The sequence below is a fragment of the Microtus oregoni genome, unplaced genomic scaffold, assembly GCF_018167655.1.
Source record: "Microtus oregoni isolate MIOR12 unplaced genomic scaffold, Mior012 000103F_ref0000194, whole genome shotgun sequence".
NCBI lineage: Eukaryota > Metazoa > Chordata > Mammalia > Rodentia > Cricetidae > Microtus > Microtus oregoni.
The window spans coordinates 1671242-1686581 of NW_024544717.1; the positions used below are offsets into that span (position 1 = coordinate 1671242).

Here is a 15340-nt window from a genome sequence, read left to right on the forward strand (position 1 = left end):
TCAATAGGCACAAGGAATCCCAGCCACCAGTCCACATCCATCCCCTGGGCAAGTGTTTCCAGGCTGGCTTAGGGCACTGATAAGAGTCTCGCGCTATCTCCTTGTATCTGGATGACTTTGGCTACACACTGGCCTCCAGTTCCTTATGAAGAAAATAGAAACCCAGGAGCACATGGGGTTGGTAGGGCACAGGGTCTTGCTCAGAGGGCAGAGTCACTTCCTGTCACTGGACCTTCTTTCTCACACAGTTGAGGTGTGGTCTGAGAGACTCACACCTGTTCTTGTTCACCTGCTGCCATCAGTGTCCTCCCCAAACAGAACGAGCCTCATCTCTCAGTCACCTGGCCTCCACGATGGCCACTCTGTGATGACATTGCAGAGAATGGGAAAGGCAGCTACTGTTGGCTGGCAGCAAATAACATCAATGGGGGCCAAAAGATGCACCCCAGGGATGCACCTAGCCAGAGCCCACGGGAGTCGAGGCGCCTCACATACTGGGAGGATTGGAGGCCTTCGCACTGGGCCCTGGCTGAGCTATAGGACTAGGGCCTCAGGCTGCCACCCTTGGGACCCCAGGAGCTCTTCTGAATGGATACTCCTGCTTGACATTTGAGTGGCATGGTGGCTTTGGAGTCCAGCCTGAGGCTCTCCCTGGGGAGTGCTGCACCCACAGCACAGGCAGGGGAGCTGGCTCCATCCCCACAAGTCCCACGGGTGACAGAAGGGTATGGGAAGGAAGCAAGTATGACAAAGACATGGTTCTGTACAAAACCTGAAATATTTTTACTTTTTTAAAACTTTGGTCTAAGTTGACTTAGACCTCATGGACTCGATACAAGAGTAATATGAACTGGGAAATAGAACACTTTAATAGCCACGATAAACTTTGTTAGAAATGTACATGTCGCCAAAATAATAATAAAATTAAAAAGAGAAGGGGAGAGAACAGCTTGATGCCCGGGTTAAGATTATAGAAATGTTCACAAGGACGGAGTCAAGGAAACTTTAAAAACACCAGTTCTGAGTAAGCCTGGGGCCCGCGAGATGCCCCTCTCCCAGCCCCGGGCCCTGGGGACAGCGTCCCTCCAAACAGGTCAAGTGGGAGTGGATAAGGCCTCCGCCAAGCTGCATCTCCTCATGGACAACACATCCAGGTAACGGGTGTAGAAACAAACCTCTTAAGAAATGTACAAATATAAAAAGCTACAAACATTAATAAATTACAGCATCACGAAACACAAATACTTCACAAGGTGCTAGTAAAAGAACTGCATCCCCGACCCCCATCACACACGAAGGAGAGCGAAGAGCTGGTGTAAGACTGGAGACGCGGCTGCAGGGCGTGTGGGAAGGGATCTGTACTATCCGCTCTGAGAGACAGAGTGTAAGGCTGGGCAGGCGCCGTTGTTTTTCAGGCAATACCTTAGTTCCTAAGAGGAAAACAAGAAGAGTAACAAAAGGAAAGAAAGAAAGAAAAGGGGGTGGAGTCAGAACCCAGCCGTCCATCAAAGCCGGGGTGGGGGAGCAAAAACTCGTATAAAGGTTAATGAAGGACTCTATAGAAAGAAATTCCTAGAGATACTTTTGCTCTTATAAAAAAGAAGTCATTTAAAAAGCTATTTACACGCTACATTCTATGAAAAATATGCTTCCGGAAATACATCTAAAATGAAAATACAGGATTGCCTGAGAAACAAACCCAGCCCCTCTGTGTCGATGGGTGGACACGCCACCTGGGATGGCCCATGCTCATGATGCCACCCAGGGGTTCAGACAAGCGCTGCCATGCTGGCTCCAGCCCTGTGGCCCTGCCCACCTGTCTGCCCACTTAGGGCAGGGTGCCTCAGCCTAGAAGTGCTGTTCCAGAGTGAGGCCCCTCCACGTGGCTTAGCCTGGGTCCCCTGGACCCTAAGACGTGGCTGAGCTGTCACCCTTCCCCTGTGACCCCACAGTGGCTCCTCCACCCACTAACACACCAACCTAACTGTGGGTCCTGACAACCCCACATGTCTGCAGGCATCTGGGGTGCGATACCCGCTATCTAGCCTGCTACCTGCCAGCCAGAGAGCTGAGGTCTCTCCTCACTGGCCAAGTGCTGTAAGACTCACTCAGGAAGAGGAGGGAGGAAACATTCGCTACCCCACAGCTCTTCTCTTTCTCTGTGTCCTTTGCCTTGTTTTATGCCTTTGGAGGCTGCCAGCCTGGGGCCAGCTCGGACTCGGGCTGGTGAGCGTGGCTCACTGCACCTTCCTTGAAGGCCTCATGCTCCCAAGCAGAACCATAGAGGTCACCAGTCTCTGGTGGGGTGCCTGGAGGCTGTCCTGAAACCGGAATGGTCCTTAAGTTGGCAGGGCCACCTTCAGGAACTGGTCACTCTAAGCAACTTGAGAAAGGATGTCCGTGTTCACAACAAGGGACGGCCATGCTCCGCTCGCTCCACCTGCTCAAGGGACAGATGCTCGTGTTGGGGAGAGGTGGCTGGGAGGAGGCAAGGCCCTCCCTGGGCCAGGCAGCACAGCCACCCTCCTGGGAGGGGCTGATGTAGCGGGGCTCCGGGGGTCCTGAGCAGAGCAGAAGGATCCTGGCTTTCCAAGCCTTAGAGGAGTAGTTTCCCATTCCGATGGATCTTCAAGATCTTTCCAAGCCTTTGCTTGGCGGTGGCCATGCCCTTTTTTGTACGTTTTCCTACAGAGGTGAGGAGAGATTTTTTTTTTTTTTGAAAGAAGAGTGACAGGTAGAGCAGGATGGGCTCCCACAGGCCCCCTAAGCCCCACCCACCTCTATAAAATCAGTCAGCTAGGCTGAGCCCTGGGCTCAGAAGTCCCTCATGGAGCCAAACACTAGGAGGTACAGACAGCACCCTAGACTTGGTTCAGGATGGCATGATTAGGACGTGAGGCCGCCCTGGCCCCACCCTCGGCAACAGGGCCATCTCAAGAGCCACCAAACTGTGGCCACTAGACCCAGGCTGGAGTGTGAGTAAGCAGGATGAGGGAGACTACAGGGTGCCACAAGGCCTGGCTGTATGACACTAAGCCATAGAGGGGCTCAACCCACCAGCCTGGCTTATATCGCACCCAGCTTCACCTGTGGCAAACGCTGATCACATGCCTGTCAGAGCCCTGAGCTGAGGTCGACTCCTGAAGTTTGCAATCAATAAGCCCTGTTCAGGCCTTATCTCCTGACTTCAGACTATCTGTGTCACATGACTGAGCAGCAAACAATCGTGTGAAGGGCGGGGGCCATGCAGATGCATGGACACAACTGTCTCAGATGCCCAGGACCTGCCGCCTGGAGGGCAGAATCCCCCTTGCAGTGTGCTTCCTAAGGGCAGGGGCAGACAGGGCAAAAGGGGTACCTTTGGCAGCAGTGTTGTTAGGGGATGATGCAGAAGGCCGCCTCTGTGTGAGAAAGACTCCAGGGGCCATGGGCTGGGAGGCACGGCCAGCCTGGGCCCCTGCGAACGTGCCGGCTGCTGTGTATTCGTGATCAGCCAGGCTACTGCTGTGTGATTCAGGTAGGGGCTCAGGTGAGCTGCCCTCCTGTGAGGCCTGGCTGCTGGCTGTGCTGGTGGAGGCCGGGGTGGTGGAGGCTGGGGTGGTCGAGGCCGGAGTGGTGGAGGCTGGGGTGGTGGAGGCCGAGGTGGTACCCGTGGAGGCGGAGGCGGAGGTGGAGATGGAGGGGGAGGCAGTGTTAGGAGTCGGCTTCCTTTTGCTGTTCTTCTTCTTCCTGTTTTTCTGCTCCTCCTAAGAATAAAGTGTGGAGGTGTGCTACCCATCATCTGCCCCAGACACACCACGATGGGGCACAGTCAGCTCAGCTTCCACCCAGATGCAGGCTTCAAGGGGCTCAGAGCTCCGCCAGGCAGGGAGCACAGAAGAGTGGCTAGGGGGGCTCTCCCACCGAGCCTACGGCAGAAAGACTGGCCCATGTGAACCCACTGTGAGTTCTGCCAACAGATGACCCATCAGAGTAGATGAGAGGAGCAGGTGGAGGTGCCCCAGCTCCTGCCTGTGTGCACCACTTAAGTGCCAGGACCCTTGAGATGGGAAGAGTCCCCAGAGGTACTCAGTGAGGGCATCCTGGGCACCGAGAGTAATCATGCTGTTAATGAGAAGTGCCTGTCTGGGGTAAGGAGCACGGGGCTGTTTTCCTGGCTCCCCTGTACCTCCTTGGAATCTGGAGCCACTCTCCTGCCTGCCAGTCCCTAGCCCTGGCAGTCTGCACAAGCGGGCAGTGGTTGAGGTGTCTGGAGGTAGGCCTAACTTCACACAATGGAGACTTACTCTTGTAGGGAAAGTCAGTCTCCTCACCTGCTGGGACAGCTTGGCTGCAGCAGCTGCTAGTCCAGTCTCTATAGAGGCCACTCTGGTCCCCTCACGCACAGGCCTGTCCTGTCTTGGCACTGATGGGCCGACTCTGGCTGTGGAAGACATGGAAAATGCAAACCAGTTAGTCAGGTGCTGGAAGTGGTGGTCATTCACCCCAGACCATCTCTGAGTCTGGGGGACCACAAATATCTAATTGTCTGCATGGGAAGCCAGATCTCATCTGCTCTCCCCAGGTTGGGCCATGCTGAGGAAATCTATGAGGCAGTATGGAAGGCCCAGCAAACCGGGCAGGGGAAGCTAGGTAGGCAGGGAACCTTGAAAGGTGGAGATGCCTGATCCCACCCACCACCCCAGCATGTGTCTGGTGCCCCTCCTAGATCTTCTAACCCAGCACTCTGGAAAGGAGGGGACCAAGTGAGAAGGATCTAAAGTAAGGTCTATGCTCAGAGGTCCCAATACACAAAGCAGAGCCCCAGTTGGGGCCCTATGGGGAGCTGATCCATCTCCTCTGGGCATGTCTAGAGCCACACCTACGTCCACATATCAGGCCCCAGCCCAGCTCTACCTGTGGGGCTGTAGGGGGCATCGTCTGAACCTTTCCTCTTCTTTGACCGGGACTTGAAGACAGGATTATCTTCGTCAGACTCCAGTGACGGGTAAACTGAAGGAGGCAATGGGAAAGCAGGCCCCTGAGTGGTTGGGTACAGCCAGGGCTGGGGGGGGGGATGCTGCAGTGGCTCAGGGACCTTCCTGAGTGGTTGGGTACAGCCAGGGCTGGGGGGGGGGGGTGCTGCAGTGGCTCAGGGACCTTCCTGAGTGGTGGCCCCAGATCTGTCCTTAGGTTCTCAGACTTGCTGTACAATTGGAACTGCACAGCAAGGGCACCTACACTTGGCAGGAGTGTGTGTGTACAGGCTGCCAGCCACACCCACCCCAGGCTGGCCTGGTGCCTGAAAGCCTCAGTCACTTGGATCACTCTCCTCAGCTCCCTCAGGAGCCCGAGACACGCAGTCCTTCTGGAGGCTGCTACAGTGGGGAGTGAGAAACGGAGGCAACTGGGCTAATTCCACTGTCTGAAGCCCTGAGACCCTCCTAGCAAACTGGAAGAAGGTGTCTGCCTAGTAGCGTACATGGTCATTGGAGCATCCCTGGCTCAGGGACCTCCCCCCCCCAATAGTGACCCCTGCACTGTGGGTCCACCAGAATGACACTGGACTAAACCCATGTTAGCCCTGTAGATGAGGAGCCTGGACCAGCAACACTGATGGAATGTTCCCTGAGGTGGGGTGAAGAAGAAATCAGGTGCCTAAGTCAGGCAGATTATGCTGGTAGGCAGCCTGGTGACTGTCCACGGCAGAAGGCCAGAGCCTTGCTGGTTTCTGCAGGGTCATCCTTGGGCCTAAGTTTTTCCATCTTACAGGCAGGGTGGGTGCAATGACCCCAAAGCTCTGTCACTGCAAAATGTTCAGTTGAATGGACACTTGTCAGCCAAGACCTCAGAGAGCTAAATACACAGTGACCTATGACCCAGCAGGGCCCTCTCAAAAACACGGCAAAGGAACCGAGGAACCTGTACATGTTCCCAGCAGCCAAAAGAAGAGGCAAAGGGCCCAGGGATGAATGCATGCAAGGACTTACGGTACGATTCATACACACAGGAAAGAATATTACTATGCCTGAAAAAGGAAGGAAATTCTGGCACATGCCACAGTATGGACAGACCCACAAAAGGTCACATGTTATATGACTCATTTAGATAATGTATCTTGAACAAATCCTCAAAGACCTGAAGAACACGACAAGCGGTCAGGGCTGGGGGAGGGGTGAACTGTGAATGGGGACAGAGTTTCCTCATGGGAAGACATTCTGAAATGGGCCATGGCTTTAGTTACCCAGGCCACCAAAGGATCGTGTTTTGTTTTGAGACAGGGTCTTACTGTGTAGCCTTGGTTAGCCTTGGAATTCACTTTATAGACCAGGGTGGCCCAGAACACAGAGATCCTCCTTGTCTGTGTCTCCAGAGTGCTAGTATTAAAGGCATGCACCACCACACTCCAGTCCAAGATGAATTTTACAGTCTGGACTATATGTACCATGAACCTCCTTGATCTGTTCCTGGCCAGTGCTGCTCCCTACAGGCAGAGGCCCCGTCCTGCAGCCACACTCACCATAGTCTGAGTCCTTGAAGCAGGCATCCAGGTGGTCCTGCTCCTCGTAGTCCTCCAGATCCACACTGTTCTTGGCAGTCCTCTTCAGCAGGCGCTTGCTTGTGCCTTTGCTGCCACCACCATTCTTCCGGGCACCATGGGCTGCCAGTGAACCACCCTTGGCCTGGCCAGTGCCCCATGTGGTCTGCAGGCAGGAGTCAGAGGCCTGCAGGTTGGCCATGGACAGCATTCCCTGAATGGCTTCCTGTGTGCTGGGGGAGGCAGGGGGCTGGCTGGGGACACAGAGAGACAACAGGCACTCAGCCATGGCCCTTGGCCCACAGCCCAGGACATTTGGATCATAGACTAGAGCTCATAGCCCACAATCCACAATTTGTAGTTCAAGGTGCTGTAACTGCAGCCCAAAGCCCAGGGCTGCACACACACCTGGCCTGGACAACCAACAGATGACAGAGAGCGGTGTACACGGATTGGTGACTTAGCAGTGGGAAGGCCTGGCCGGCCCTTCTGTACTCTCAGCCACACTCTGGGAAAGGAATAGACGTGGGTCACAAGAAAACGCATAGAGTGCAGATGGATTGGATCAGATCTCACACCGTCACCCAATGGTTCTTACAACTTGAGTTGGCCAGAGGCTCAGCTGCCTATGTCTTTTCATCTACACCTGTACCCTCATCTACACCTGCATACACATCCCTCTAAACCTACACCTACACCTCCATCTACACCTGCACACACCCATCTACACCTGCACCCTCATCTACACCTGCACACACATCCATCTACACCTGCACACACCCATCTACACCTGCACCCTCATCTACACCTGCACACAACCCTCTACACCTGCACCCTCATCTACACCTGCACACAACCATCTACACCTGCACCCTCATCTACACCTGCACACACATCCATCTACACCTGCACACACCCATCTACACCTGCACCCTCATCTACACCTGCACACAACCATCTACACCTGCACCCTCATCTACACCTGCACACACCCATCTACACCTGCACCCTCATCTACACCTGCACACACCCATCTACACCTGCACACACATCTACACCTGCACACAACCATCTACACCTGCAGTTTCATCTACACCTGCACCCTCATCTACACCTGCACACAACCATCTACACCTGCACCCTCATCTACACCTGCACAAAACCCTCTACACCTGCACACATCCATCTACACCTGCACCCTCATCTACACCTGCACAAAACCCTCTACACCTGCACCCTCATCTACACCTGCACACAACCATCTACACCTGCACCCTCATCTACACCTGCACACACCCATCTACACCTGCACACACCCATCTACACCTGCACACACATCTACACCTGCACACAACCATCTACACCTGCACCCTCATCTACACCTGCACACACAACCATCTACACCTGCACACACATCTACACCTGCACACAACCATCTACACCTGCACCCTCATCTACACCTGCACACACATCCATCTACACCTGCAGTTTCATCTACACCCACACCTATACCTCCATCTACACCTGCACACAATCATCTACACCTGCACCCTCATCTACACCTACACACACATCCATCTACACCTGCACCCTCATCTACACCTGCACACAACCATCTACACCTGCACCCTCATCTACACCTGCACACACATCCATCTACACCTGCACACAATCATCTACACCTGCACCCTCATCTACACCTGCACACACATCCATCTACACCTGCACCCTCATCTACACCTGCACCCTCATCTACACCTGCACACAACCATCTACACCTGCACCCTCATCTACACCTGCACACAACCATCTACACCTGCACCCTCATCTACACCTGCACACACATCCATCTACACCTGCACCCTCATCTACACCTGCACACAACCATCTACACCTGCACCCTCATCTACACCTGCACACATCCATCTACACCTGCACCCTCATCTACACCTGCACCCTCATCTACACCTGCACCTACACCTCCATCAACACCTGCATGTATACTCTCATCTACACCTGTACTCAGCCCCGCACTCCCGCCATGCACACCTATATGCATACCATATCTCTATCTGTAACAACGCGTCTCTTGTTAGGCACAGCCATGCCTCGACTCAGCCAGGCTCCCCTCTCTGGGTCCCTCCATACTGCAAGCTTTCTCTTGACCCCCAGACTTCCTCTCTTCCACCTCCATGCAGACTGCCCACAGGGTTCCATCCACACTCTTCTGCAGTCCTTGTTGCTATGCCCTTTTTGTGCTCTTCTAGCAATGCCCTTATCTACTGTCCCATGCCCTCATCTCTGCTTGGCTGCACTGGTACCTTGCCTTCCAGAAAGAGCATCCCAAACTAGGTTCAGGGAGTAATGCTCACCACTATCCCTGGACCTGAGGCCTGGCCGCTGCTGGACTGCAGAGACCCTTAGGGCTAGGTTTTGGGTAGTCTTCAGTCTCCACCAGACCCTCCAACAGGATCTAGCTCCTGCCTCCTTAGCACCCTGTGCTGGCCCAGCCTGCTCACCTCCTCCAGTACAGACTTCCCACCTGTCTAAGCTATAGCCTCCTGGACAGCTTTAAGAATGCCCACACCTAGCCCCCCCCCCCCAGGAGATTCCGAGTCATGGTCTAGCAGAGGATCCAAATGTCCATGTGATGCACAGGCAGAGAGAGCACATGGCTCCATGATAAACTGGCCCAGTGAGAGCTCTCTCTGGGGACTTTAGACACTTACTCTAGCTCAGCAGCCCTGTAGCTAAGCCCAGCCTAGAAAAGAATGGCTTACTCTAGCTGGTGAAGAAAAGCTCTAGCAGCACAGGGTACAGCTCCAGCAGGGTCCGGACTGGAGGCCCATAGGCTCCCACTGTCCCCACCCTGCACTCTTTGGTCCCTTTTCTTCTGAGACTCTTGCATCAAAGCCCTCTTGTCTCCAGCTTATACCTTGCTATATCCTGAATATCTGAGAATGACATCCCAGTATTTGGACACCTTAAGAAAGACTTTTGCAGGAAAAGGCAGCCCAGGCTCTGAGAAGAGGGTGTGTGAGACGATTTCATGGCAACCCCAGGCCCAGAATGGTGATGAATGGCGGTGAGAGCACACAGCACTGTGCAGACCAGGTGTCCCCTCCATGCTTCCCTCTACTGCTCAAGATGGCACATCGCCTTGTGTACAGGCTGAGGGACCCAGGCAGAGCTCCAACAGGGACCTGGAAAAGCTGCTGCACAAGGATTCTAGAGACAAAGGTCCTGGGGGGGGGGGGGGTCAAAGAGATGGAACAGCCCCGCTGGGGCTGGATAGGTAAGATTGGACAAAAGCTATCTCCTAGGCCAATGCCCCATGGACCAAGGGACATTTCCTGAGCCTGAGGAAAGGGAAGCAACTGTCCCCACCGCCCTCTGTATAAGCTGCCTCCTGGGCTGAAGTCATAATGGAAGGCCAAGTCACACAGCCCTGAGTTCTGCAGAAAGCAATGCTGAAACCACCCTCATAATGCCTGCTCTGCCCCATGCACAATGCCTGGACTATGTTTTGCAGGCCAGCAGCTGCCCTGGCACTGTCGAGCTATGCCAGTCTCATGGACTTCTCAGAGCAGGGGCAGATCACTGTCAAGAACAAATAGCTCACTTATACTCTCTAGGTACAAAGCTCTAGTACAAAGCAGATCACAGGGAAATCGGCCATGAGGATCCTAAACACTGATGACAGGACCCCCAAGAGAGCCCACTTGAGCATGAGCTCTGCCCACCCATGCCATCTGGGTGACCCCAGACCCAGCTGGCCCATCTATCTACAAGGTTGCTGGAGAATCAATGAGCAGAGTTTAACCAGTCAGCATGGAAAATAATACTTTAATCCTCCAATTACCATACCCAAATCCCCTTCTTCTCCCACAGCGGTAAACACCAAGCAAACCAGCCTCAAGAAATTAACATATTTTCCTCCCTTTTCTTCAGCTATTTTTTTTCCAAACAGTCAGTACTTAAAACAGAGCAAATGGACCATCAAAAAATGACCTATGCTCCAAATGGGAGACTTTGGGAGAGGAACTGCCTGCGGCAGGCTGAGGGGCTGGCTGGTCTCCGAGACTCCGGCAGGCACAGCAGGCACGTGTGTGAGGATGGAGGCAGTGTCTGCAGAGCGCTCTCCCCAGACTTGGGGCACAAGGCCATGGCAGCTCTGGTTTCTCGTTAGCAGACAGCCCCCTCCTGGCCTCACAGATAAGGGCTCAAATGGCCCCATCTGTGTTCCATCTCCACGCCACCCAGAGTTCCCTCTCCACAGCACCCATAACAAGGTACCTGATGGCTAAGACCAAGGCCCCTTCTGCCCTCATCCCCTCATCCTGGGTGGTGCCAGGTTCACCCCATGTTCCAACTTCCCATGCCTTTCCATTGAGGTCACGGGGAATCCAGGGTGTTGGGGGAGAGGGTCTCTCAGACCCCGAGATCAGTCATCAAAGTGTTAGCTAACACATACTTCCTCCCAAAAGCCAGGCATTGCCACCACCATAGACTGTGTAGAGTCCTGCACAGGTCCACAGTCTGGAATGTGGAGGGGCTCACTTCCAATGGGGAAGAGGCCACAGCCAGGCTTCGCCATGTGGCCACCAAGACTTTCACTGCATCATGTCAGGCTGAGCCAGGATCCTGTGCCCAAAGCCATGCACACCCCTCCCATCATGCTTCACTCCCACCAGGAAAGTGCCTGAGGCTGGCTGACTGTGAACACGATATTGCGCTCAAAACAGCAATCTATGAAATAAAATATGGCCAACTAATTTAGGAAAAGCTTGCTTCAATCAAGTCCTTAATCCACCTTACCGGAATCTTCATATCATCTACCAGCAGACCTGACCCAGGCCTCCACCTGCTGGAGCAGCCTTGGGAAAGTTGGTGTGAGCTGTTGCCCAAGGCAGTCATCTGCATCCAAGAGAGGCCTATGAGACTTGCCTTCCTGAATATGAGGGATCATGAGGGACTGGCACTCACAAGTAAACATAGCTCAGTACCCAACAACTCCTTAGCAGCCCTGAGCCCAAGTTGGGCTCCTGAGTCAGGTCAATCCAGTGTTGTGGAATATTAGTTTACGATGTGTTACATTTGTTTACACTCTGGAGTATTTGTTTAATGATGCAAAGGTGTGTTACAATCTTTTATGTTACATTTGCTTAACCCAAAGAGTAAAAAAATACCAACTACAATCCAGAGCCTGGGCCTGCCTCTGCTACCTCCAAGTTGTGGGGCCGCGAGAAGGCTAAGTTCCCTGAACCTCAGTTTCCTCACCTATACAGCTGGAGTCCTAAGATATCACAAAACTAGAGAGTTGGGAGGGAACTACTGTCCCCGATGTGTTAGGAAGTGTAGGCTGTGCCCCTCAGTCAGCTGTCAGTGCACACCTGGAAATGCCACTAAAGTTTCGATGAGAAATAAACAATGGAAGTGCTTAAAACCCGAGCCAGCAATGTGTGAATCGAAGGATGAAAGGAGGCCTATCCTGGCTGCTCCCCAAGCCCAGCTCTCTGCAATCAGAGGCTGGTCCCTGTCTGCATCACTGTGTGACCAGTCCCGGGCTATCCTGAGCTCTAAGCGCTGCAGATGCAGTCAGAGCCCACCTGTTGGGGTTGTACTCGAGTGCCCCGACCTCCTCGCTGGCCTGCAGCAGGTCCAGGATGCCTGCGGCTGAGCTCCCACTCTCCTTCTTGACTTTGGCATTGCGGCCAGGCTTGGTGTCCGTGTCAATGTGCAGAGAGCCCTCATCAGAGGAGTCGTCACTCTGAGGAGCCAGATAGAGAGAGCAGCTGGTCAGGGTAGGACACTGGGGGAAGGGGGAGGGGGAGTCCTTCAAGAGGAAATGAGCTTTAAGGAGGTCTGGCCTAATGAATGCTACAGGATAGACTCAGGCTCATGCAATGGGCGAGGCTCTTATGAGACAGATATGGGTGCCAAGTCTTTCCTAGGGCTCTTGAAACCACAAAGGTTAAAGTGGTCTTTATACCCTCTGCCTCTTTTCTAAGAGGAAGCCCCAAATTCCATCAGGACGCTGTGACTTAAAACCTCTGGTCTAGATAAGCTTATCCCAGCAGGTGGTTCATGTTCTTCCTGGGCTCCCCAGAAAACATGGAACCTCAGCAATGACCCTTTTCCCCAAGAGAGTCAGTCAAGGAGGTCATCTTAGTGTAAGAATCTGATGGCAGGGAACCACTCCGTCACTCCTCTACCTGGGGACAAGCTTTGCTGCATTTATCTCCCATGGAGCAGGCCCAGAGGAACAACTAATCCCCGTGCCAAGGACTGAGCAAGACTTTGTCCTTCCTACACGGAGCCCAGTCCATGGCAGGTGAGGGTGGATGTCCCTGCACATCCAGCAGAAGCATGCTGCAGAGGCCGAGGGCAGAGCTGGGTGGCTCACCTTGTATACTGCAGAGTCCAGCTTCGGTTTCGGGGTGGGCATGAGGAGCGCCTCCTTCTTGTCCAACAAGACTGAAAGCACAACAGACAGGAGTCAAGTGGAGGCCTCCGGGGTGTTGGCCAAGACCACCTGGAACCTCCTGCCCACGCCCACCACACTCACAGGACAAGTCCCTTTTGGGGGCGTTCTTCTTCCTCCTGATGGGAAACTCGTCTATCTTCAGCTCCCCATCATCGGAAACATACTCATACTCATCGCGCACGGGCTTGGCCTTGTCCTCTTTGAAGCTCTGCAAGGTCCCGAACACACCAGGGCTGCTCGGAGGCCTGAGGGCCTTGGAGCTAGAGTAGAAGGGATAGGTCAGTGGGTGACCCCAGGGCCCTGAGGCTAGCAGACAACAGAACCTTACGGGGACCTGGAAGAAAACATCCACCTGGAAGGCAAGCAGCTGGCCAGGGACTATGCAACCCTTAGTTTCAACTGGGGGAGTCTGCTCATGGGAAGGGACATGGCCCAATCCTATAGCTCCCTCCTTCCCTCCATGTCACCTGGTATGAGGCCCAGTCAAGCACTGTGGAGAAAAACCTAAACAACCTAAGTTCTGGAATGATCTACCCACTTTGGTTCTGACAAGCACAGCCTCCACCCTCCTTGCCAGCCTGCCAGAGTTTAAATCAAATCCAACTTTCATGTCTTTTGATGCATACTTATTTTTACAAAACAAACAAACAAAAACCAATAACACCTCAGGGCTGAGCCACAGGGCACCTCCACTGGGCTATAAAATATTGTGTGTCTTTCTTCTTGCTATGGCAAGGCAGGGATGCTGTTTTCCCCATGAGTAGATCAGGCTTAGGCCTCTCTGGACCTTCAGGACAGACTTTCTCAATAGGAAGGACAACAAGCTGAACAGAATGTTGGCCACATTGACAGAGAGCACACCAGGCCATAGTAGCCTCCAGCATCCTCGGAAAAGGCTGTGGTCCTGCTGTCTTGTTAAAGCACAGACCACCACACCCGTGCACATGCGTGTGCGTAAGGCTCGAGAGGCTCATCTATTTTGTCTGCATATTCTGAACACATGGCCCTGTCATAGAACTGATGTCTCTGGAAAGCTTCTTTGAGACCCATAAATGACACTTCTAATGAAATGGCAGAAGCAGACTCATCCAATCAGGGTAGCAAGGCCAGGCCCGTGTGGGTTCCACTCCACCAAGTAACCACAAGTGCATCCACTTGGCCCCAGCCCTGTTCTCCATCTCACAGGACACATCTGTCACCCCACACCACGTGGGGATTATGGATGTGGCACAGGTGCCTGTGTGGTATCTTCCTGCCCACAACTGAAACCGAGGCCGCAGTGGCCATGCTGAGACTAACCTAGGTCCGAAGCTGGCACCTCCCCTTTCAGTTCAGCATCCCCGAGGCCCTCCACACCCAAATCTGCACCCTTCCCCATGGCATCCATCACAGCCATAAGTTTATGTGGACTCTTGCATTTACTGAGATTGTATCGTCCTGCCCTACTGGCCACTGGGCTCAGAGACCTGTACCCTAATCCCTATTTGATCCTCAGCATTAGTTCACGCCAGCTACTCTGCCTCACTGGCCCTCACTATAGCTGTATTCCTCATGTACCCTGCAGACTGTTCTGGAAGCAGAAACAAAGGTGTTCCATGCAACAGAGTGGCAGTGAGCAAGTCAGTGACTCTGGAAAGAGCCACTGAAGGGTGTCAACCAAATGTACTGTGTGTGTGTGTGTGTGTGTGCGCGCGCGCGCGCACGCGCACACACACATGCAATGAGGGTATATAAATGTCTGTATATGTATGGTATGTGAGGTGTATGTCTGGTATGGACAGTGTTGGTAGAGGTTATGATGAAATGTATGTTTGTGTGTATGATGTCATACATACATGAAGTACAATTTGGACTATCTACTGGTGTGTGCATGTGACAGATATGTCTGTGAGTACAGAATGATGCACAGTATTTGTTACGTGTAGTGTAGATTGCATGAACATTATGGGAACATGTATGTGATATGGGACATCTATAGGTCCACCCTCACCCCTGCCCAGGCTCTCACATACCCCAGAAGTTTTCTGTTGGAGAAAGAAAAGGAGAACTTGTCCTTGTTCCCAGTCAGGGGTGACTTCTCCAACCTCTGCTCCTCCTCCATTTTCAGTAAAGAGTCAGGTTTGCTGTTCTGAAAGCAAGACCAAGGTTGTCCCTGAGCCCACTGGAATGAGGGGCTAGTATTCCAATCCATGTTAGTGGGTATAACTGGGGACTAGAACATGCCCAGGAAAGCTGGTCATAGATGCTAATGCTGGTCTAGTCATCAGCATGCAGGACCCACCCTGGAGTGCTGCGCAGCCTCAGGGAATGGGAACCCAGACCATGAAGAAGGTGAA

General features: G+C 53.3%; 1 protein-coding gene across 1 annotated transcript in view; it reads right to left on the bottom strand.

Moving 5' to 3' along the window:
- Nucleotides 1-759: 759 nt before the first annotated feature.
- The window catches only part of LOC121443247 (lysine-specific demethylase PHF2), a 73917-nt gene continuing 59336 nt past the window's right edge, over nt 760-15340 (bottom strand). Inside the window, exons 14-22 of the mRNA XM_041644933.1 lie at nt 15017-15132; nt 13086-13264; nt 12924-12994; nt 12127-12287; nt 6500-6771; nt 4897-4992; nt 4314-4423; nt 3359-3746; nt 760-2685 (exon numbers count right to left, since the gene is read on the bottom strand). Coding sequence (XP_041500867.1) covers nt 2597-2685; nt 3359-3746; nt 4314-4423; nt 4897-4992; nt 6500-6771; nt 12127-12287; nt 12924-12994; nt 13086-13264; nt 15017-15132 — 1482 coding nt within the window. The 3' untranslated portion in view covers nt 760-2596. The remainder of the gene's footprint in view (nt 2686-3358; nt 3747-4313; nt 4424-4896; nt 4993-6499; nt 6772-12126; nt 12288-12923; nt 12995-13085; nt 13265-15016; nt 15133-15340) is intronic.